The sequence below is a fragment of the Salvelinus alpinus genome, chromosome 17 (genome assembly GCF_045679555.1).
Source record: "Salvelinus alpinus chromosome 17, SLU_Salpinus.1, whole genome shotgun sequence".
NCBI classification, from domain to species: domain Eukaryota; kingdom Metazoa; phylum Chordata; class Actinopteri; order Salmoniformes; family Salmonidae; genus Salvelinus; species Salvelinus alpinus.
The window spans coordinates 9395755-9421425 of record NC_092102.1 but is presented as its reverse complement, the minus strand read 5'-3'; the positions used below and the strand labels follow the sequence as shown (position 1 = coordinate 9421425).

The 25671-nt window shown below is 41.5% G+C and overlaps 2 protein-coding genes across 4 annotated transcripts in view; both read left to right on the top strand.

Moving 5' to 3' along the window:
- The first annotated feature begins 1357 nt into the window (after nt 1-1357).
- LOC139542079 (probable glutamate receptor) lies at nt 1358-9428 on the top strand. Its single transcript, XM_071347099.1, has 10 exons — nt 1358-1504; nt 2516-2596; nt 4013-4044; nt 4576-4755; nt 4990-5216; nt 5604-5701; nt 7390-7607; nt 7844-8063; nt 8347-8594; nt 8887-9428. The coding sequence occupies exons 2-10, from the start codon at nt 2533-2535 to the stop codon at nt 8983-8985; spliced, it is 1386 nt and encodes a 461-aa protein (XP_071203200.1). The 5' UTR covers nt 1358-1504; nt 2516-2532; the 3' UTR covers nt 8986-9428.
- A 10370-nt stretch (nt 9429-19798) lies between these two features.
- The window catches only part of LOC139542078 (MORN repeat-containing protein 1-like), an 84440-nt gene continuing 78567 nt past the window's right edge, over nt 19799-25671 (top strand). Inside the window, exons 1-6 of one of the 3 annotated variants that reach the window (XM_071347097.1) lie at nt 19799-20426; nt 20574-20645; nt 21062-21160; nt 22706-22816; nt 23340-23430; nt 23751-23838. In XM_071347097.1, the coding sequence (XP_071203198.1) occupies nt 20354-20426; nt 20574-20645; nt 21062-21160; nt 22706-22816; nt 23340-23430; nt 23751-23838 (534 nt within the window). In that variant the 5' untranslated portion in view covers nt 19799-20353. The remainder of the gene's footprint in view (nt 20427-20573; nt 20646-21061; nt 21161-22705; nt 22817-23339; nt 23431-23750; nt 23839-25671) is intronic. The other 2 variants (XM_071347096.1, XM_071347098.1) reach the window with 2 other exon arrangements.

The following is a 25671-nucleotide window of genomic DNA, read 5'->3' as shown; positions in this document are numbered from 1 at the left end:
CTCGCCTTGGTGAATTAGCTAACCTGACTAGCACGCTATGCAGCGCTTGTTAGCCAGCATGGTCTCAAAAGTCTATATAGGACCGTATCAACGAGGTGGGACCAGACCCTTCATTGACAAGTCTGGGAAGAGAGTAAAGCAGTGCTTGACTGAGACAAGCGGCGGGCGTGTACCTATTGAACCTGTCGGCCCTCTCTCTTCAAGTAGCATCCGGTAACCAACGATAGAGTGCACAGGAGCCGGATTGAGCTTGGGCAGCCACTGCACACACCACGCCCAGGCAGACAAGACATTTGATTCGACCAAAGATCCAATCCATCTCTGCTTCCCACAACTCCAATACAGCCGAGGTACGGCCACCCGGGAGAGGAAGTCACTATAGGAAACACCAAGCCACCTAAAAAATGCTACACGATTGTCAAGAGAACCTGCGTGTGGACTAGTATGGGCTCAGTGCCAGCCGTCCCCTAGTCCTGCACACAAACTGATTTGAACGAGGGCACTGCAGAGCATGCACCGAGACATACAAGACAACATTTGGGCACGGGCGCGAACCCGAACCCGGCTTAGCCTTCGTCATCTAGGTCGCATCTTTTGCCATCTTAATCATTACTAAAGCCAGGCCAAACAATCTGAAGAATAACTAATTGTTTGTGATTAGGTAACTATGAGAACCATACAAACTCCAGCACACAACGTCCAGAGGGGAAACTTTAGTCCGCACAACATAAGACAGTCTCATGTTTCATTTGTTTGTTTTAGTAGCGTGAATCATTCCTGTTCACACTGAGGTAAAGAGCGGAATAATTGAAGGAATTCATCCGAGCCTCATGCTTATCACCTGAGGAAGGCAGGGATTCCAGCGAGGTGTGGATTTCATTGGCCTTGTCAGGCGTGATTTTATATTCTTCAACCGAAGTCGCGAGTGCGACTCCCCATATTATGTTGTAAGGAAGTTGACTAACTGAAAGCGAACACATTGGGAGGGATCATAGACCATTCCTCCATATAGAATCCTTCCAGATCCTTGATATCCTTAGTCTACGCTTATGGACTGCCCTCTTCAATTCAAACCACCAAAATCTCCTGCGTTGTATGGGTGTGCTACTGCACCCAACTCCCCTTTCTCCATTGGCTACTAGGAACTTATTTTTTCTTCTCCTTTTTTAGGTGGGGGGGATGAGAGGTTGGGGGCTCTCTTACTTGACAAAAACAAAAATTTTCCAGCTTGATGTGCATCCCTCTATCACTGCTATTGTGCACCAAGGGAAGTGAACAAGTGCACACTTCGGGAGAAAGGAGATTAGATTATTGGGACGCAGCCCACATGCTTTAGAGTCCTCCACATCTACTGTCCAACCCCTTTATAATTTCGGGTTGCGTGTGGGTGTGATATCTGACCCTCTTGCACTGCACACAACCATCCCTCCCTCTCCATTAACTACTTTGTTTGCGTCCTTCCACTCCACCAGAGTTGCTTCTTTACTACGACGGAATATCTAAGGTAAGGAAACCTTATTGGTTATCATTCAGACAGTGCTATTCACTTTTACAGCGAATTTTGATGGCAGCATCTTATTGATGTTGTTCCTAATAGCATTTTTTTTTAAATTCTCTTCCATTTGTGATATATTAATGAACATATGCATGTGCCACGAGGCATGGTTTATTATAGTTTCTTTGCATTATAACCCCCACATTTGCATTATAACCCCCACATTTGCATTATAACCCCCACATTTGAATTGCAATGTGAAATTCTGGTTTAGGATTTCCAATGTTTTTATAAGAAATAAAGTTGAATTTGAACCTTGTGACTAACCAAATAGACTAAACTATGTGTTGAGCTATAACCCAGTCTGTAGGCATGGTGCGTCAGTCTCAACCCACCATTTGGAAAGCATTGTCCTTGGTTAGCACATAGTGCTAAAAATGCATTTGTTAAAAAATTATACATAAAATCTCATTGTTATCCCCTGAGCCAATATATATATTTTTATTTTTACGTGAAAGGTTAATATGCTTTTCTCGTTTTTTTGTGCAGGGAAGTACTATAACACTTTACACTACAGTGCCCTTATTACTATGTACTCGTGTAATTAGGTTAACAAGTAGTCTATTATTAGTACACTGTACTTTAACATTAGCCCTAACCCTGACCTGGAGTAACCTTGAGTACAGTTTTAGAAACATGTAATAATGAGTCATTATAATACATGTTACAGTGTAGCAGGAATCATTTCACATTAACAAGAGCACTATAAGGTATAGTATAGCCAGAATTACTGCCCTCAAATTATAGAAAAATACCTCTGCATTTACATTATTATTATTTCTACAATAATTATCAGTTTGTAGTAATTTTGTTGAATTTGACCCATAGCTTACAATGTTGAACACTCATATTGAGGTCAATATAAACTGAAATCCATGAGCATCTAATCATCAAAAGTAAATACAAATGTACGGTCACCTTGGTCATTGAAAATGAGTTGTCACCTCTTATAATTCTCAGGTTCAGAAGGTGACAACATGAAAGCATTGATTGGACTGGTCGTGTGTGCCGTGGCACTGCTATCTGGGTGTTGCACTGCTGGTAAATACATACATATATATCATAAGGTTTCCAAGGAATGCTGCCACTGGTCCAGGTTCAAATATTTCATAATCCTCCTAATGGTACGGTTAGGATTTGGGGTTGGGTAATCTGATCACAGATCTGTGTTTGAGGGCAATTTCTACCTTAATCTACCAGTATTACTTCTTCCCTGCTACGGTCGAGGGTACTCATTAACCATTACCACTATTACACTGACCCCTTGTGGTATAATGTATAAGTGGTCAAGACACCTCTGAAGTATCTTAGGTTATCTATTGGAATTTGAGGAATAAGGGTTGAAAATACATTTAGAAAACATACTGAGGCACCAAGCTGTGGCAGGCAATGGCTCTCTAGTGCTGCCTTAATAAAACCAGCCTGGAGGTCAGCCTTTGAAATTCCTCCAGCATCCCAGCATGCCCTAGCCTATGGGAGGGTGCCCTAAAATGGTTAGTGTCTCGACATCTGACTCTGCCCATTGACCGAGGCTGGACGGCTGGAGCCCTAACAAACCCCGGGGCCTCATCAGATCATTTCTCACGAGCCGTCCGAGAGGATGCCTGCCACGGCCAACAAAAGAGTGTGATAAATCAATTGAGCTTGCAGACAATGGCTCGGGGCAGGCCCGTGAAATGACAGACATCTCAGTGGGCTTGTAGGTCGATGCCAAAGGTCTTTTACAAATTACTGTTGATGTGTGTCAGTATGCCACTGACACCATACGATACCGAGGGAGCACCCCCGACTGGGCCCACCACTGTATGTGGAGCGATTGCGCCCCAGCACCTCCGCTTCCCCGCCTCTAACCCTGGCAGGGCTTGTTAGTTCTTGAGACGGACATGCTGAAATGGCATTGGTCACAGTCAGTCTACGGCAAGGAAAACTATTTTCAGTGTCATGCATAATGGAGGGGGATTGGAAGGGGGGACTGTTTGCTTCTTCTGCTGGAGACGTTCGATGGAGGGGTTGTTGGTTCCAGAACATGCCTTTAGGGAAGAGCGGGGTGGGTAGGAGCCCACTTTAGTCTCACCACAGGAGGTTCAAAACAGTCCTGTTGTACCCCATTAATGTCCCCCTACATTGCCCCCAAAATGGACTCCTTATCATTGGAGAGAAAAGTGTCTCGTTAGAAAGCTGCATTACAATACAGCCATTCTTCTCTATCCTGGCTCTTGGGTCTTAACTCCTGAAGTTGGAAGAGAGGACAGAGCATAACATGGTATGATGATACGCTTACATTAGAAGCCCTCAAGAAGCAACTTCTACTAGTTTTCAACCAGACAAAGCAAATGAACCAATGCAAGGGAAGGGATTAACGTTGAATCCTATTAATCCCTCACATTATATTTCATTACACAGACAGACTAAAGAGCAGTGTATATACATCGACGTGTTTGGTTTTTGTTGTTCCAGGGCCTGCAGCGTTATCCATCACCACTATATTGGTAAGGTATTACACATCATACTAATACTTATCGCATTCATATTATCATACTGTAAATTGTTTATGCATATCATCAGACATATGGCTAACATTCATTTTTATATTTCAAATTCATATTTATCATAATGACTCTTCTGATCCAATGCATTTATTTGGGCACACCTGTTCGAATGACACTGTGGCTTCTTTTACACATGCAGCCCAATTCCGATGTGATGAAATATCTGATACCTATCAGATTTTCCACCAAATGTGTAAACAGGAAAAACGACATAAAGTGCCCAATTCTGATATTTTGCCCAATTATTGTTCTTTTGAACAATCAGATTAGATTCCATGGCTGTGATTCCATAGGCCACATGATTCTGATCTGTCATGACATACACGGACCTCCTATTGAGATGCGCCTTTTGTTAAGTCAATCAGAAGTCAAATGTGGTGAAAAGGAGACTGGTGTGCCACTTCAATGTAACTCTATGATGGAATGCAATGTTTTAACTTATGATCCACTTGTCGGATTCTCTCCCACCAGCAAGAGCCATACACCATGACCCAAGGGTCTGAGCTGGAGGGGTATTGCATTGACCTGCTTGCGGAGATCGCTAAGAAGTTGGGCTTCAAGTATGAAGTGCACCTGGTGAAGGACGGCAAATACGGGCGACAGGACGAGAGCGGAAACTGGCACGGGATGATCGGGGAGGTGGTCCGAGGGGTGAGTGACCTGGACAGAAAGTAGCAGGTGGTGGTATACGCTACGCTGGGAGATTGGTTAAGTCATTCAGACTTGTGTTCAGTAGGCCGTGGATGGCTATACTCACTCACACTTGTGTGCGTGGGTCCCTATTCCTGTTTGTTTGTCCCTGTTCCTGTGTCTGTGTGTTCCTGCTCATGTGTGTGTGTCACTGTGTGATGTGTGTGTCTGCTTTTGTCTGCTCCTATTTATCAGGAGGCCGACCTGGCGGTCGCCTCTCTGACCCTCACTGCAACCAGGGAGCTCTCGGTGGAGATGAGCACTCCCTTCATGCAGATTGGTGTTGGCTTCATCCTGAGCAGGGACCCGGGCTCCGAGGAGAGCCACTTCGTCAGCTTCCTCTTCCCCTTCTCCACGGAGATGTGGGTGGGTGTCCTCGTGGCCTTCCTGGTGACTGGCCTCTGCATTTATCTGGTGGCCAGGTGAGATATCATCATCCACTCGGCCCCATTCCTAATCTAGCCCCTAGCTATAAACCCTAGTCATAAACCCTAGAATCCTAACTTCCACATAAGTCTGTCAGTCATCCATTAAAGTCAACGAGACTAAGTAAAAATACGTAGAAGTTAGAATCTTTGCATACAAAGATGTCAACATACAAATAATGCGTAATGCTGTGAAACATATAGGCTACATGATGTCCAGTGTACAACTCTAGCGTGGGAGATAGGGGTGGTTGATAATAGAGTACGTCAATGGAGGTAGAAACTACACTGCTATTTCATCCTTCTAAGAATCTGGTTTGGCCACTGTCCAGAGAATGAAGTTCTGTAAAGAAAGACATCTCAATGCTCACTTCACCCCCTTAGGATAAGCCCCTGTGAGTGGGCTGACCCCGAGACAGACGAACACAGTTTCACCCTCCTGCACAGCTTCTGGTACATCACCGGAGCCCTGACACTGCAAGGTAACGCAGCTATGAGCCAAATCGCCCGGACTTGTGTGTTTAATTTTTTTTTTTTAACATAGCCCTGCATCCCCTCCTTTACACAATTACAGACAACGGTCCTTAATAAATCGCAATCTGGGTCAGGTGGGCATAATTTGAAAGCTTGTTCTATTGCAACATGACTAGCTAAATTATAAAAAATACGAAGACTGACATTATATTATGAAATATTTATAGGCGCTAACAGGAGATAAAATTAACATATATTAAGTGGACGGGTGTGGATGGACACCCGACCCGTGTGTGTGTGTGTGTGTGTGTGTGTGTGTGTGTGTGTGTGTGTGTGTGTGTGTGTGTGTGTGTGTGTGTGTAATACACGCAAAGACGATGAAAACGCAAGGTAGGGATGCCAACATGCAAATGAGATTTAACAAAAAACAAGTAAATACATGAAAACAATAACACTTCAGATACATGCCCAAGCCAACACCAAACGATACTGTAATGAAACAGCAGGGGACAGGTCTCGAACCCTTGACGTTCTAGCCCGAGGTCCGGCACGCTATCGACTGTGCCGCAAAAGCATGCTCAAGCGGCAGAGTCGATTTCCGCGCTTTTAAACCCAGAGTCGTTACAATACCTTGCTTTTGCTTTTTTGTTTGTTGAATTTTTTTATTATTAGTATTATTTTTGTATGACTATTATTTATTCGGGTCAACAATTACTTGTACCATAGTACCAATTATATTGTTTTATGAAATGCTGATTGTTGGCCTGTTTAGGTTAATTATTTTATTTTCAGTTTGGGAGGGGGGTAAATGTATACAGTATATCTTTTGCTGTGATTCTGTTGTGATCAAAAACCAATATATAACAAGTATTTAAAAAATATGTGATGTGCACATTTGGACTCGGGTGTTTGGCTTGCTTGTATGACTTCAAAGCGGTATTTATAATAATCCTCAACTTCTCATCTTTCAAAATACATAGAGTCCACGTAATGTACAGCATTTTCCTCACTCAGACAACAAACAAATTGCATAAGTTACCCAGTTAGCAGTTAGCTGGAGAGGCGGGGGCAACTTCTTGTCGTGCCCGGTGCTCAAATTCAGAACCGCTGTCAGACAAAACCCATTCAGAACTTTAAAACAATTTTATTTTTATTTTTTTTAATTCAAAATACAGATCAACAATTTACATTGTTACATCATACAAAACAGAACGCAGGTATTAACGAGAAAATACTAAAACATACAAAAAAACATTCAGATCTGTGAAGCGGAGACCCTGAGCTCTGACGTCATGCATAGCATGTTACTGTACAGCCACTGTGTTCTAATTTAGGCGCTTATCAAATCAAATCAAATTTTATTTGTCACATACACATGGTTAGCAGATGTTAATGCGAGTGTACCGACAATGCAGTAATAACCAACGAGTAATCTAACCTAACAATTCCACAACTACTACCTTATACACACAAGTGTAAAGGGATAAAGAATATGTACATAAAGATATATGAATGAGTGATGGTACAGAACGGCATAGGCAAGATGCAGTAGATGCTATAGAGTACAGTATATACATATGAGATGAGTAATGTAGGGTATATAAACATAAAGTGGCATAGTGTCCAGATCTGCAATTTCCAACCCGTATACGGGTAGGAGTATGAAGTTTGCGTTCTCTATGGTTTGCGTTCTCAGGTGCTGGCCCACACCCTAAAGGCCTGTCTGGCCGCATTATCAGCGCCATCTGGTGGGTGTTTGCGGTGGTGCTCTTGGCCTGCTACTTCAGCAACTTCAACACCATGCTACGCTCGGACACCAAACACGGCTCGGTGATGAACTTCGATGAGCTGGCCAGACAGGACGTCATTGACTATGGAACAGTGGAAGGCGGCTCCACTTTCAATTTCTTCAAAGTACGTGTCGCTTTAAAAAGAAACCGCACAAATATATTAATTAGTAAACGTCAATCGATGTACAAAAATGGTAAATTGTCTGTACCTGCACATATTTCTTTACATTTCCTTCCATAGTGAGTTTCGGATAAAAACGTACACCTACAACTAGAATCGCTAATGTCTCAACAACTATGGCCGAAAATCATCTGACCAACTTTGCATTTCTAAGATTCCCTTTTCGCTCCCATTTCTAGAACTCCAACAACCCCACCTACCGACGCATCTTCCAGCACATGGAGAGGAAGAAGAGTTGTGTACCTTCTGTGGAAGAGGGCAATCGACGTGCCCAGGAAGGCAACTACGCCTTCATTGGCGAGGTAGCGTCTCTGGACCTAGCTGTGGCTCGCTACTGCAACCTGGTCCGCAGCAGTGAACTCATTGCCATGAGAGGGTACAGCATTGCAGCACCCCTAGGTGAGCCCCGAGCAGCTGGATCCACAGTACACCACATAGATGGGCCTGATATATCAATAGGCAACATTGGGAACATTGTCTATGTGTTTTTATGGGTGGTCTGCTGTGGTGATGAATATCTGAAGTATTCAAAATTCAGTACATTACTTGATATGCACCCAAACACATACACACTGACACCCTTCTCTCTCAAGACAAAAAATAACTCCCCTTTCTCACTTGCTGTCCCTCCATCTCCCTCCTCCTTCCCTCTGTATCCTCCCTCCCTCTCATTCCCTGCCAGGCTCCCCTATGATGAAGAACATAACGGTGGCCATACTGCAGCTGAGTGAGTCTGGGGAATTGGCGTACCTGCAGAGTAAGTGGTGGGCCAATAGCTGTATGCCAGAGGGGGGCCAAGCCCCACAGGCCCTCCAGGCCCACCTCCTGAGGGGCCTCTTCATGCTGCTGGCCCTGGGGTGTGGCCTGGGCCTCCTCATTGCCCTCCTGGAGCTTGCCTCCAAGGCCCGCAACCAAGCCAAGGACCAGAAGGTAAGGGAACATGAGGGGATATTGAATGGACTTAAAAAATATATACAGGTGAAGTCGGAAGTTTACATACACCTTAGCCAAATACATTTAAACTCAGTCTTTCACAATGGCTGACATTTAATCCCAGTACAAATTCCCTGTCTTAGGTCAATTAGGATCACCACTTTATTTTAAGAATGTGAAATGTCAGAATAATAGTAGAGAATGATTTATCTTCCTATAATTCCCCCTACTACTCACATTTCTTCTTCTCTCCTATCCTCTCTTCTGTCTCCTTTTTCTCTCCTCAAAGAAATCCTGCTGCTCAGTATTGTCGGCAGAGCTGAGTCAACGTTTCAGATCGGGCAGGGCGAATGCAGGCACAGAGACGTCAGAGAAGAGCAAAGCGTAAAGGATCTGTTTTACTGATTGTCTCCGAAAAGCACCATATAGTTTGATACGCATATTAACCATGTGTGAGGGACCCTGGACCTGTCCTTGGGAGCAGCAGTATCTTCCGTATCCTAGTAGAAATAGACTACTAACAGTTTGTATTTTATATATATTAAGTTGATACAGGCTTTGCAACTAACCTCCAGATAAATTATTTTGGCAACTGTATTTTCAATTGTTTTTGTTGTTGATATGTACTGCCAAAATATCTCATGTGCTACTAAATCTGGTGGCTTATGAGTTGTTTCATTAACCGTTCTATGTGTTTTACTTTAACCAAATTAAATCCCTAGACGTCCCAAATGCATAGATTATTTGTTAGTTTTGTTAAGTTTCACACCTAAGCTCTCTCATGTGTTTTGGATGGATGGATAGAAATAAATAAATACAATTGATTTTTTATGGATTTGTAAAATGGTTGCTTTCCAGGAGTGGGGGGAGTGAACAGGCACTGTGGGTTAGAGGTAGTTATTGTGATAACTGATCAGTACATTTTTTTTGTTGCATTGTGGGGTCAAATAAGATCTACCAAATTCCACGAATGGGCTCATTCTCCATCCCCCTTGGGGTGTCGTCTCGCGAAGCAAGATGGCGCTGCAATGCATACACTGTAAACCCCAATGTGCTGTCATTAGTCAAAACTTTTGAGGAAACCCATTGTACTTAATATATCTGAGTACAGTTACTTAAAGTAATTTTGTAGTCATTACTCAAACCGATAGAGTCACTGTGACAATTTGTTTTCTGAGGTCTTGGCTGATTTCTTTAGATTTTCCCATGATGTCAAGCAAAGAGGCACTGAGTTTGAAGGTAGGTCTTGAAATACATCCACAGGTACACCTCCAATTGACTCAAATGATATCAATGAGCCTATCAGAAGCTTCTAAAGCCATGACATAATTTTCTGGAATTTTCCAAGCTGTTTAAAGGCACAGTCAACTTAGTGTATGTTAACTTCTGACCCACTGGAATTGTGATACAGTGAATTATAAGTGAAATAATCTGTCTGTGAAAAACTAATTTGTTGACAAGAAATCTGTGGAGTGGTTGAAAAACAAGTTTTTGTTTTTCAAACAAAATGACTCCACCCTAAGTGTATGTAAACTTCCGACTTCAACTGTATTTGCTAGAATCTCCTTTGGCAGCAATTTACAGCTGTGAGTCTTTCTGGGTAAGTCTCTTAAGAGCTTTGCACACATGGATTGTTCAATATTTGCACATTATTCTTTAAAGACTTCTTCAAGCTGTCAAGTCGGTTGTTGATCATTACTAGTCAGACATTGTCAAGTCTTGCCATAGATTCTCAAGCCATTTTAAGTCCAAACTGTAACTAGGCCACTCAGGAACATTCAATGTCGTCTTGGTAAGCCTCTCCAGTGTACTTTTGGCCTGGTGTTTTAGGTTACTGTCCTGCTGAAAGGTGAATTTCAAATCAAACTGTATTTGTCACATGCGAATACAACAGGTAGACCTTACCATGAAATGTTAAGTACAAGCCCTTAATCAACAATGCAATTAACCTCTATGGACAGTTCTTGGTCAATATTCAATAATGTGACTAGAATGACGTTGTAAACAGCCTACCATCTGGGACATAGAATTGTCTTATATGGGCAGAAAGCTTACATTCTTGTTTATCTAATGCAGTGTCCAATTTACAGTAGCTATTACAGCAAAAAAAATACCATGCTATTATTTGAGGATAGTGCACAACAAAACACTTTTATTACAGCAACTGGTTTGATACATTCACCTCTGAAGGTAAATAATGTACTTACATTCAGTAATCTTGCTCTAATATGTCCTCCTGAGGGTCCCAGAGATAAAAATGTAGCATAGTTTTGTTTGATAAAATCCATTTTTATATTCAAATGTAGGAACTTGGTTCTACAGTTTGACCCCACTGCTGTCTCAGTGGTGTTTTGTGTTGGATTTGCCCCAAACATAACACTTTGTATTCTTGACAAAAATGAATTGCTTTGCCACATTTCTTTCTGTATTACTTTAGTGCCTTGTTAAAAACAGGATGCATGTTTTGGAATATTTTTTAATCTGTACAAGCTTCCTTCTTTTCACTCTGTTATTTAGGTTAGTATTGTGGAGTAACTATAATGTTGTTGATCCATCATTTTTCTCCTATCACAGATATGGTGCACAGGTTTTTCTATTGATATCGATGCATCATCGGGAATGTAAGGTCATAAGTCTCAATGTAAACGGACTGGGGAGTGCCATCAAGAGAAGTAAGGTAATAGCAAAGATGAAACGGGAGAGAGGTGACTTACTATTCTGGCAGGAAACTCACTTATCCACACGTGAACACGAGAAACTCAAGAAAATGGGATACAGGAATAGTTTTTTTCTTCTTACAAAATGGGTAGAAGGGGAGTTGCGATCTTGATCCCAAATTCAGTTAATTTTGAGTTTGTCAGAAATAAAAGACAATGAGGGTAGATTTATACTTGTTAAATGTAAACTGTATAACAAGGAAGTTACATGATTTAATGTATACGCACCCCCAGGGAGTGATATGGTCTTCTACGGGAAGGTGTTTGATTTAATTGCCACAGAAACCTCTGGCACTCTTATCCGTGGGGTGGATTTTAACACGATTTTAAACTCAAAATTGGACAGCACAAATCAAAATAGGAAAATGAGTCTAGTTGCTTAAAATATCAATAGGATATTGCAGGATCTAGGACTGCTTGATGTATGGCGTGACATCCAAAGTAGTCTAATACTCCAGGTTAGACTACTTTTTTATGTACAATGCAGATAGACACAGGCTTAAGGATTGTAGGATCGGGCAGAGCTACTTAATGGAGTTTACCTTACTCTACACCTTGATAGCAAACCAAGAATTACTATATGGAGACTTAATACAATCATGCTGAATGATCCAGCATTCATGGAATCAATAAAGACAGGATTGAACATCTATCTGGAGAATAAGGATAATGGGGAAGTATCTCCTGCTACATTGTGGGATGCAGCTAAGGCGGTTATTAGAGGAAAGATCATAGCCACATCGTCTCTCAAGAAAAAGATTAAAGCACAGAAACACTAAGAAACTTAGAACGATCTCATAGTCAATACAAAGACCCTCTTATATTACGAGAGATTCAACAGGTAAAACAGGAAATTGACCAGATTTATAGAGAAGAAGTAGAGTTAAAGCTCAGGTTCCTGAAACAACGATATTATGAAGCAGGTTCAAAGGCAACCAAATTACTAGCATGGAGACTCAGGAAACAACAATCACAGAATACCATTTTCAAAATAAAAGACCTCCAAAACAAAGAAGATCACATGCAAATTAGATGAAACACAGAATGCATTTGAATCATATTACACAAATCTGTACAAGCAACCAGAGAAGGCAGATCCACAGACAATAGAGCATTTTTTAACTCACTTGATCTCCCCTCAATTGGGACAGAGCAAAATGACAGACTTACTTCAGAAATATCCACCGAAGAAATTAATAAAGCAATATCTCAACTAAAAGTAAACAAGTCTCCAGGCCCTGATGGCTTCCCTTCAGAATGGTTCAAGACCTTCAGAGAACAACTAACACCTCTACTTAAGGCCTGTTTTAACTGGACTCTGCGGGAGGGGGGGGTCTCCCACCGTCATGGAGAGAGGCCATCATATCTGTAATCCCAAAAGAGGGTAAAGATAAGAAGGAATGCAGTTCATATAGATCTATTGCAATTCTTAACACGGATTATAAACTATATATGCATCAATAATAGCCAAAAGAATAGAGAACATAATCCCAGAATTGATTGACGGAGATCAAACTGGTTTCATACGAAATAGAACAGACCCAGGACAATATAAGGAGAACATTACATGTCATGGACCACATTACTCAGAATTAGACAAGTGCAATATTAATCAGTCTAGATGCAGAAAAAGCATTTGATTCAGTGGGATGGGATTACCTATTCCAAGTTATGGAAATATTTGGTTTCAACAAAGAAGTGATACAGTGCATCAAATCACTGTATACATATCTGACTGCTAGAATAAAGATAAATGGACATTTGTCACGAATGATAAAATTAGAGCGAGGGGCAAGACAAGGCGGTAATCTTTCACCCACGCTCTTCTCCTTGTACCTCGAACCATTAGCGCAGGCAATAAGACAGGACCCAACTTTAGAGGGAATAACAATAAGACAGAACACAACCTTAGAGGGAATAACAATAAGAGGCAGTGAACATAAGATATGCATGTATGCTGATGATGTTGTTATTCCTTAAAGACCCAGGCTCAAGTGTACCTAGATTGATGGATGTTTTACAAACATTTGGAACATATTCAGGGTATGTGCTTAACGTACACAAGACCCAAGCCCTAGTATATAATTATACCCCACAGGAAGAGCTGAAGAGTAGGTATAACTTCACCTGGACCTCTTCATCCATTAAATATCTTGGAGTGTACCTACCAAAAGATACACCCAAACTTTATTGCATGAATTACGATCACATCAACAAGACAATATGATGACCTAGACAGGTGGAATTCACTTCCCTTAGATCTTAGTCGTAGAATTGAAACAAACAAAATGACATCCTGCCGAGGTTACTGTATTTGTTCCAATCACTGCCCATAGAAATCCCACCTAAACAGTTTAGGGATAAATGGATATCAAGGTTTATCTGGAACAGTAAGAGACCAAGAATTAGATATACAACATTACAATTACCAAACAACTGTGGGGGTATGGCCTTACCAAACCTAAAAGATTATTATGTGTCAGCCCAATGAGACCTCTGGTGTGTTGGTGCAATTCAGAATACGAATCCAAATGGAAAGACATGGAGACTACTTTGACAGAGATACCCATACAGAGATACCCATACAGTCAGTTTTGCGAAATAAGGACATGGTCATAGAAATAAACAGTAGACAAAATCAGTGGATGAATTTCTCTCTAAAGACATGGTTTAGGGTAGTTAAGCAAAATCATTTAGACAGAGAGATCAAACTGCTGAGTTGGCCCGCATACGACCCCAGCTTCATCCCTGCAACTCAGGACAGCTGATTTAAACAATGGACGCAGAAACGCATCACATCATTCAGTACAATTATTAAAAAATGGGGACCTAGATAACTTCCAGGACCTAAGTAAAAAAAACATGGCTTGGATAAACAAGATTTTTACAGATACCTACAAGTTCGACACTATTTCTTAGGGGAGATAAAAGTGATTGACCTTCGAGCACCTCAAAAATGTATCCAAGTATTCATTAATGCATACAACTTGGGGAGTAACAAAAAAACTATTTCAAATCTCTACTTGGGTATTCAATCCCCAAAGAAACATTCTACAAACTATATTAAAAAGAAATGGGAGGAGGAACTTAACATTGAAATAACTGATGAAACATGGTTGAACATATTAGAGACTCAACAAAGCTCCACCAACTCAAGGTCATGGAGAGAATTCTGTTGGAAGAATGTTATCCGTTTCTTCATAACACCTCAACTGAAATCAAAACAGACTGGCTCACCACACCCTTGTTGGAGAGAATGCTGTCTATTGAGGGTGGATCACTCTCATATCTTTTGGACCTGCCCCGCAATCGAAACTTACTGGGGAGAAATAATATCTAACATTGGAAAAAGAATGGGATTTGACATAAAACAAACATTCATTTCTTTGTACTTGGGTGAAATACCTGATAACGTACACAATAGAGAAAAGTACCTCTTGAAGGTCCTACTGGCAGCCAGTAAAAAGGCTGTCACTAGGAAATGGCTACAAAAAGACCCTCCCACAGTGACACAATGGATATTGCTAAAGAAATACACCACATGGAGCGGATGACCTTTGCTTTAAGAACACAAAGAGGAGAGAGGTCAGGAATACTGTGAAAAATGAGTTTCATACTTGAAAATGGTCTAATTCAAAGATGTCAATGTAACTAATATGATGAAGGTATGACGTGCACTGTAACTGCCAGATCTTTTTTGTTATTTTACTTTATTTGTACTTGCTTTGTGTTCCTCAATAAAAACAAAGTATATATATAAAAAAAGGCTGTAATGTAAAAACAATTGGGAAAAGTCAAGGGGTCTGAATACTTTCCGTATGCACTGTATGTCAACTGTTCCTGCACACTGCTGTGTAAACTCACCTCAGTCTCCAGAGCAAATACATTTTTTCTTGAATAGAAGCGATGTCTACTTATTTGCTACATTAGCTAAGTTCTTCTAAAATCTTCTAAAATCGAGTAGACATACAAGCGATGTCTACTTATTTGCTACATTAGCTAAGTTCTTCTAAAATCTTCTAAAATCGAGTAGACATACAAGCGATGTCTACTTATTTGCTACATTAGCTAAGTTCTTCTAAAATCCGCGTAAAGAAAATATGCAAATTGTCCCACCAAACGGACTTGGCGCAGATAAAAATCAGAGTAATGACGTAGTCCACACAAAAATAAAGTTTTCATGTACTGTACCGAATAAAAATCTCAAGTTCAATGTGTTTCCATCTCGTTTTGTCACAAAAACAGTTGGTTCAGCGTCCAGGAATTGTGTACAGATCCTTGTGACATGGGGCCGGGCATTATCATGCTGAAACATGAGGTGATCACGGCGGATGAATGACATGACGATGAGCCCCATGATCTCGTCACGGTATCTCTGTGCATTCAAGTTGTCATCAATAAAATGCAATTGTGTTTGTTGTCCTTAGTTTATGCCTGCCCATACCATAACCCAACCGCCACCATGGGGCACTTTGTTCACAAAGTTGACATCAGCAAACCGCTCGCCCACACGACACCATACATGCTGTCTGCCAAATTCTTTGGTTGTGCAAACCTACAGTTATATTATCTGTCCGGGTGGCCTCAGATGATCCCGCAGGTGAAGAAGCCAGATGTGGAGGTCCTGGGCTGGCATGGTCACAAGTGGTCTGTGGTTGTGAGGCCGGTTGGACGGTTGGCTTATGGTAGAGAAATAAATTAACATTAAATTCTCTGGCAACCGCTCTGGTGGACATTCATGCAGTTAGCATGCCTATTGCGCGCTCCCTCTACATTTGAGACATCTATGGCATTGTGTTGTGTGACAAAACGGCACATTTTAGAGTGGCCTTTTATTGTCCCCAGCACAAGGTGCAACTGTGTAATGATACTGTTTAATTAGCTTATTGATATGCCATACCTATCATGTGGATTGATTATCTTGGCAAAGGAGAAATGTTCACTAACAGGGATATAAACACATTTCTGGGATCTTTTATTTCAGCTCATGAAACATGGGACCAACACTTTACATGTTGCGTTTATATTTTTGTTCAGTGTAATAACTCTGCTTTTCTCCAATTTAGTCTTCAAGCTTTGCATAAACAATCAACTAAGCCTCCATAATACAAAGAACTACAGTAGAATTTGTAGCCTACTTATAAACATACCAACTATGACAACAAAACACAGACCATGTTTTGCCGAGCTCCAATATATTTATTTGCTCATCACTGAGTCATGGAAAGATTTAGCAAAGATGACTTAAAGATAAATTGGTCATGGAAAGATTTAGCAAAGATGACTCAAAGATAAATTGGTCAAATAATAAAAGTACTTTGAATTAAGTATAGGGTAGTGTACGTCTCAATTTGACTAACAGCAAAGAACTCTTGGAGATAGTGAGGAAAAACTGTGTGGTGAGCATGTTGATGCCGCTGCAGATGTTGATTGGATCGGACTCTGTAAATACAACACATAGGCCATCTATGTTATCATCTGCAGTTAAGTTCGCTAGCTAATGGTTAGATACGGTCTGGTAGGCTGTAGCTAACGTAACCTAATGTAGCTAAAGTTAGCATGCAAAGTTGCAAATCACGTCGCTAGATAGCAGATGGCTAATTATATTGATTTGCTTTGGAATGTCTAGCCAGTGTATTATGAAAGCTAGCTAGATTTTGGTTTAGGTAAACAAATGGAGTTCGCTAGCTAATTTAGCTATGTTACGTCTGCCCGACTTCTTCTTAGTAAGGTAACTGATGAAATGTTACCCTACCACAGCCTATGTTTGCTTCTAGTTTGCACATCCAGGTACTGAGCACCACACCATGACTAAACTTTACAGTTGTTGTCAACACAAAAATAAAAAGTTATTCGCAAGCCAATGTTCGATAAAAGATTGCAGTTTTGAAACTGCAGTCGACTGGTAATTTGGACGCAGTAATTACAGAATAACTGCAGTTAACCTGCACTCTGATTGCAGTCTTTTTTCGTAAGGGTTGTCTTTTAAAAGTTGATACAGATTTCCACGTTCTTCCTCATGACCTCTTGTATTTCACTGAACCAACAATATTCAGTAGACAATCTTGCTTCCTCTTGTTGTCTGGCTAAAGCAGTAGATAACTGAGTCCACAGGGTTTGATTATTGTGCACTCACTGTAACTGGGTGGCAATGGGAGTGACTTTTCACATGAGCCAAAAACTTCTCAATTTCTAAAGCCTGTGCTGAGTCAGGCATAGAGACACATTGGTTGGGAATTGTGGGGATTCGGGCTATAAGTCCCTGCTGATGTTCTAAAGAGGTCAATCTAACTTGACCATAACAATGGAATTGGCATGGAAACACGTGGGGGAAGGGTCGAGGTGAAAGATCCAGTCTCCTCATTGCCCCCCAGCAAAATGTGCCTACATTTAGGCTATTGTTTTATATGTTTATTTCACACCATTTTGAGGTAAAAATCGAAGTATAATGCTTGCATGGATGTCAACCCCAACACATGTTCATCATGTCATCGTTACCAATCAACTGCATTACAGTTAAAAACTACTTGACTACCATCAACAATTTCTTTATGCTAGCTATGCTAACCAGTTATACTAACAGGAGTTAGCATTTAGCAGTCACTTCTTCTATGCAGTGAAAACAGATTTAAGTAAGCACATTGCGGGCCTGTTACATTACATAAATCATGACAGATACCCGCTTTGTTGGATCACATTTGTTGATTGTGCGCCAATCTGGTCAATGGAACGTCTGCGTTCCTATGGGACACCAGGCTATCAACTCTCAAGCATTATTTTATATCACAATGGACTGGAGAGACTGGGCACATTCCCCTGCCAGATATTACAACGCCTGGATAGCTATTTTACATATCAGCTAACCACATCATGGTCGCCTTCCCCTGCTCAGACGTTGCATGCATCAACCAATGATTGCGTGCCACGTCACCGACTGTGTCATTGACTGACAGATTGCGGTTATCTGAAATTTAAAATATCTTATCCAGGCGTTGTAAGATTTGGCAGGCGTCAGCAACCCCTGGGCAGAGGAACATGACCAAAATGTTATCGCAATCTGTCAGTTGATGACACAGTTGATGACATGGCACGCAACCCATTGGTTGAGGCATGTCCTTTCTGCAGCTTCTATCTTAGTCCAAAACATGTATGTGTATGCACAGCAGTGTTCTATACAGTGGTTCCCAAACTTTTTATAGTCCTGTACACCTTCAAACATTCAACCTCCAGCTGCGTACCCCCTCTAGCACCAGGGTCAGCGCACTCTCAAATGTTGTTTTTTGCAATCATTGTAAGCCTGCCACACTATACATGTATTAAACATAAGAATGAGTGTGAGTTTTTGTCACATCCCGGCTCATGGGAAGTGACAGAGCTCTTATAGGACCAGGGCACAAATAATAATATAATAATCAAAAATGTTGCTCTTTATTTAGCTATTTTACATATAAAACTTTATTTGTTCATCGAAAAATGTGAATAACTCACCACAAGTTAATGAGAAGGGTGTGCTTGAAAGGATAAACATAACTCTGCAATGTTGGGTTGTATTGGAGAGAGTCTCAGTCTTACATCCTTTTCCACACACAGTCTGTGCCTGTATTTAGTTTTCATGCTAGTGAGGGCCGAGAATCTACTCTCACATAGGTACGTGGTTGCAAAGGGCATCAGTGTCTTAACAGCACAATTTGCCAAGGCAGGATACTCTGAGCTCAGCCCAATCCAGAAATCTGACAGTGGCTTCTGATTAAATATCACAGAACCGCTTGTTGCAATTTCGATGAGGCTCTCTTGTTCAGTGGACTGGAGGCAGGGCATGAAAGGGATAAGGAATCCAGTTGTTTGTGTCATCCGTTTCAGTTAAGTACCTGCGTATTTGCGCACCCAACTCACTCAGGTGCTTTGCAATATCACATTTGACATTGTCCATAAGCTAGAGTTAATTTGCACACAAAAAATCATACAATGATGGAAAGACCTGTGTGTTGTCCTTGTTAATGCAGACAGAGAAGAGCTCCAGCTTCTTAATCATAGCCTCAAATTTGTCCCGCACAGAGAGTCCCTGTAATCCTAGATTCAGATCATTCAGGCGAGAAAAAACATCACCCAGATAGGCCAGTCATGTGAGAAACTCATCATCATGCAAGCGGTCAGACAAGTGAAAATTATGGTCAGTAAAGAAAACTTTAAGCTTGTCTCACAATTCAAAAAGAATTGTAAATACTTTGCCCCTTGATAACCAGCGCACTTCTGTATGTTGTAAAAGCATTACATGGTTGCTGCCCATATCATTGCATAGTGCAGAAAATACACCAGAGTTCAGGGGCCTTGCTTTAACAAAGTTAACCATTTTCACTGTAGTGTCCAAAACATCTTTCAAGCTGTCAGGCATTCTCTTGGCAGCAAGTCGGACGGATGCTGCAGTGCACTGACGTGTCATTGGGAGCAAGCATTACCACTCCACTATGTCTCCCTGTCATGGCTTTTGCGCCATCAGTACAGATACCAACATGAGCAACAGCTACGTTTAGCTACTTACGGACTGTTAGTGGAATTTCCGTGAGAGAGTAATGGTTCATATGATTGGATGTTAATTATTTGACTAGGCTACCTGTATTTGTGTTGTTATTTCGTACTGGAGCCGCCTTATTGGGGAGATGCACGTTTGGTAGCTATGTCACAAAATTGGAAGTCGGACTATCGCGTTTTAGCATCTGTGGACTATTGCCGCGTTCAAAACAACTGGGAAATCTGAAATCTCCCGACTTCCGAGTACAGTGCATCCAAGACAACTGGGAACTCATAGAAACGAGCTCCAACTGGGAAATATCTTTAGAACGGTCAACCATCTTGAATTTCAAAGTCGGAAATTCTGCATCTTTCTAGAGCTCAAAATTTCCGACCTGAAGATCACTTATGTCATGATTTAATCCCGTTTTTCCCCCCGAAACCCATTTGTGTTGAACGTGCCCTTTAATTTATGCTTGAGCCCTGCCCCGCCAGAGATGACTGTTGCTAAGGACGCATTTCCCAAGCAAGATGGCTGCTGTCAAAAAACAAATAAGAAACTCTCGCTACTATTCCGGAGAAGTAACAAATCTTACCCGGAACGGTAAGTTTAGACAGTATACGCTCAGAAGAACACTTATGATTTTCTTCATGATTTAAGTAATGACAACCCGTCAAATATTTGCTATAAAAAGCGTATTATCAGCAGGTGCGTGAATCTGTCTGTTTATCTATCCCCACCACCATGCAGGGTTTGGCGTGTATGTGTATCCAAACAGCTTTTTTCGCTATGAGGGAGAGTGGAGTAAGGGCGAAAAACATGGTGTGTATGCCCTATGCCTTTGGTAGTAACTAACTACGTTCTTTTGGTAATAGCAGAAGGTTACACTTGGCTATGTTGCTGACAATATGATTGCTGATGAAATGAGAAACAACAATAAATGAAAAACATAGCTGAACCTTATGTCGCATAGTGTGACTTTGCTACCATGTTTGCTTGTTATATTATAATGATATGCAAACTATATGTTTAGCCTATGCTATCTAGCTAATCACCGTTTGACATAGCTAATCAAACACAATTATATAATGTTGTATAAGGGAGGGAAAGGCTTAGCTTTGATGCAAACAAGATCGTTTTTACAGAGTTTTTACATTGTGCTGAAGGTAAACTCTATTGGTTGCACTGAAGCTAGGCTAGGCTATGCACTTGAATGAAACTCCTACTTTTTTATTCAGGGCATGGAAAACTCTTGATGAAAGATGGAAGCTACTACGAGGGAGAGTTTGCTCATGGGGAAATAGAGGGGAATGGGTCAAGGTTCTGGGCAAAAACAGGTACATGCACTCACCTAGCTTCAATGGAACCAAGAGAGTTTTCACATTGTGCTGGACTCTCTTGGTTGCATCGAAGCTAGCACTCACCTAGGTTAGTCAGTCTCAGAGCCATATGTACACTACATGGCCAAAAGTATATGGACACCCCTTCAAATTTGTGGATTTGGCTATTTCATCCACACCCGTTGCTGACCGGTGTATAAAATTGACCACACAGCCATGCAGTCTCCATAGACAAACATTGGCAGTAGAAGAGCTCAGTGACTTTCAACGTGGCACTGCCATTGGATGCCACCTTTCCAACAAGTCAGTTCGTCAAATTTCTTCCCTGCTAGTGTAACAGTATAACTTTATGGCCGTCCCCTCGCGCGCACCAGGGACCCTCTGCACACATCAACAACAGTCACCCACGAAGCATCGTTACCCATCGCTCCACAAAAGCCGCGGCCCTTGCAGAGCAAGGGGAACCACTACTTCAAGGTTTCAGAGCAAGTGACGTCACCGACTGAAAGGCTGCTAGCGCGCACCACCGCTACCTAGCTAGCCATTTCACATCGGTTACACTAGATCTGCCCTGGTCAACTGTAAGTGCTTTTATTGTGAAATGGAAACATCTAGGAGCAACAACGTCTCAGCCGCGAAGTGGTAGGACACACAAGCTCACAGAACGGGACCGCCGAGTGCTGAAGCCTTTAAAAATCGTCTGTCCTCGGTTGCAACACTCACTGCCGATTTCAAAACTGCAGCCGCACACAAGCCTAAAATCACCATGCGCAAAGCTCGCTGCCATTGGACTCAGTGGAAACATGTTCTCTGGAGTGATGAATCACGCTTCACCATCTGGTAGTCCAACTGACATATCTGGGTTTGGCGGATGCCAGGAGAACTCTACCTGCCCGAATGCATAGTGCCAACTGTAAAGTTTGGTGGAGGAGCAATAATGGTCTGGGGTTGTTTTTCATGGTTCGGGCTAGGCTCCTTAGTTCCAGTGAAGGGAAATCTTAACGCTACAGCATACAATGACATTCTAGACCATTCTGTTCTTCCAACTTTGTGGCAACAGTTTGGGGAAGGCCCTTCCCTGTTTCAGCATGACAATGCCCCCGTGCACGAAGCGAGATCCATACAGAAATGGTTTGTCGAGATCGTTGTGGAAGAACTTGACTGGCCTGCACAGAGCTCTGACCTCAACCCCATCAAACACCTTTGGACGTCCAACATCAGTGCCCGATCTCATTAATGCTCTTGTGGCTGAATGGAAGCAAGTCCCTAGTGAAAAGCCTTCCCAGAAGAGTGGAGGCTGTTATAGCAGCAAAGGGGAACCAACTTCATATTAATGCCCATGATTTTGGAATAAGATGTTCGACAAGCAGGTGTCCACATACTTTTATCCATTAGTGTGTGTACCACACACACACTCTGGTCAGTCCACTTCCTAAATTTGATAAGAATTCAGTGCTAGAAGACTGTATAAAGCATCAGACTTGTAGCCTAAAATGTAATATCAAGTGGTTTCAATTAACAAAGTATTTATGAATCTCTCAGGTGTATCCTATTCTGGCCAGTTCAGTGGAGGGGAGCTTCATGGCTGTGGTGTGATGCAGAAAGGCAATGGAGAGAGATATAAGGGAGAGTTCTCCTACGGACTCCGAGATGGTGGGCAATACTAGACCTATGTCCCAAAAAGACATGTCCTGCACCGGGAAGCAAAGTAGTTTTTGCATATTTTGACATATTAGCCTATGTGCTAATCTGCATCTACTGCAGCGTAAAGGAAAATATAATCTACTGCAGCGTAAAGGAAAATATCTATAGGACTTCTTTGGGTGTGTCTGCAATGGCACCTTTTATGTAGTGCAGGAAAATGCCATTGTAACAGAGTGATGCTGAGACTCAGATTTTTCATTTTAAAATCTATGCCAAACATAGACCAATGATTGCAAAGTTAAACAAACCATACAACTATGTGCACAAGGACGACAACAATTTCCACTGACAATTTTACAAAAACACATTTACTTGAAGAACAGTGCAGATGCAACATTTGGTAACAGAATGACAGCACCAACAGCACTGTACCATTTCAGATGTAGCCAGGACTTCTGTCTGACCTTGATATGTGAAGTCAAACGTCAAGATTGTGTCATTCAATTATATTTCGCATATTCCTATCATCCAGGCAATGGGTTTCTGTTGGATAAGGATGGACAAACATACGAGGGATCATTTCATCAAAACAAGCGGCATGGTGAAGGACAAATGCATTACAGGTACAACGTTGTCCCTCTCTTGATTACGTTGCAAAGGACCAGAGTTCTGAGTTAGATATTACTGTCTCAAGAATGTATTGCAAGTACTAAATGTTGTTCATACCAGTCAAGATTATTCATTAGATTACGCATTTTTCATCACACTGGAAATTCGAACCCTATAGGCTGGACAAAGTTGTTTCAAACTGAAAACATACCCAGATTAAGTTTAAACATGTTCATGGACAGAAGTATGCTAAACCCAATGAGCCATCCTGTTGGAAACCAATGTCCGGTTGTTGTTCAGATGACCTCGAGATGAACTTTGCTTAATTTGACAGGAATGGGGATCAATATGAAGGAGGTTGGCTTCTGGACCAACAACAAGGCCACGGAGTGATGCACTTTGGGGATGGATCAGTGTACGAGGTGGGTGTCCATTTTGATTTCAATTTCTTCACAATGCATGTATGTTCAGTCAAATCAAATGATCGATACATGCGTGGTTTATTTTTCTTTCTTTCTTCGATGTGATATAATGTCCAGATGACACAGTTTTTATTGGGGTGTACTATTCGCGTCCTCAAACTTTTATTCCCAAAAACAAGATTTGATTTGTCCTCAAGCTGGCCACAAATAAACATGTTGCTGTTTTGAGCGCCTCATAATTAGAACATATATTTAGCTGCTGTTCATCCAAATTGCCACTGCGGGTCACCATTGTATTTCTACTGAGGATCAGATAGTATGTCAAGCATGCCGTAATTTGCACTACATCCTAGGACAGGAGTGCCAAACTAATTCTGCCCCGGGGGCCGCATTCGGTCTTCAACGAGGTCCGGAGGGCCACACTGAAAATGTGTTATATTTCCTAGCTGTGAAAATGTGCAAATGTGCAGTCCTTTTGGAAGATGTCGATGCTCCTTGACTGTCTAGCTTTCATTTCAGTGATTATTAGCGAGCTGAACACAGTCAAGAAAATGTATGATTGTAAGTCCAGTATCATTTCTACAGTTTAAAATGACTAAAACCAAATCTAAAGTACATCAGCGTTACAAAACACTTCAATACACACACAGCTGCAATACGCTGACTGCACAAATGGCAGGACTTCCGTTTTTAAAATTTTGCCAAATAAAATACACATTTCACTACGTTCAGACCACATAATAGGGCAACAGTATGTGATTATACTAATCACGATATTTCACATTGTTCATCTGCTTAATTTAAATCTAACATTCATTTGCAAGAGACAAAGCCCACTTGATCAGTAGTTATTGCTCTAGTATCCTTAGCTCATTCATAGACACTAACTACTGTACCTCCAGCATCTATTCATTTAAGGATTCATTAAGGTATCTGCTGGCCAGGGGACTTTAAGAGCCCCGATGCTTGGTCTGAATGTTAACACGCAGTTAAATTACAGCACAACTTTATAGGGTTAGGGTTCCTACACGGCCATATCTCCATGTTACCGTGCTTCTTTACGGAAGTCAGACAGAAGACAGAGGCGACCAACTGTGCTAATTAGCTATCTAGCGTGCTTGAACACCTGTGTGTAAGCCTAACTGGGAAGTGTAATGGAAGTGTAGTTAATCACTGGAGGCACACACAGCCGTATTGATCTGTGCAAACCTGCTACAGTAAGTGTATATTTTTTATTTGAAAGATTATTTCTCGCTGATAGGAAAGATCTATCTATAAAGGTAAAATGTTTCGCAAACCATATCGCAAGCTATGATTATTGACATTTCTAAATGTTAAAACAGAGCGTTGGGAATGTAGTTCACACCGGTAAGCAGTGTCTGAGAACCCTTGGGATAAGGCAGAATTCCTTGTTAATGCCTTGGGTTCTCGAGAGCAATTTTATCCTATAGTGCCACTGGTGCCAATGACATCTCTAGTGCCACCAACTGGTCTGGTCCAGCCATCTAAGGTTGCAGTGACTTTATATCCACACAGCTTCTAAGGACAAATACTGTACATAAGATTTACATATCAAATGTCATTGCTCCATGTCCATCGGTTCAGTTCCAGTAGCCGGTTGTTGTTGCCCATGGTGGAATCATCTAGCCCGCTGACTCCTGAAGCCCCCATGAACTCCAGAGTCTAGAAGCCGTCTAGCTAATGCGTAAGCTGGCTAGCATTGCAAATGAGCATTTCACTAGTTAGCTGAGCTGTTTAAAAGAAAATGGTTGAGATGACTCAAACACTGTAGCTAGTTAGCGTGCCTTCCTTGGCGACAATGTTATTGGGGCG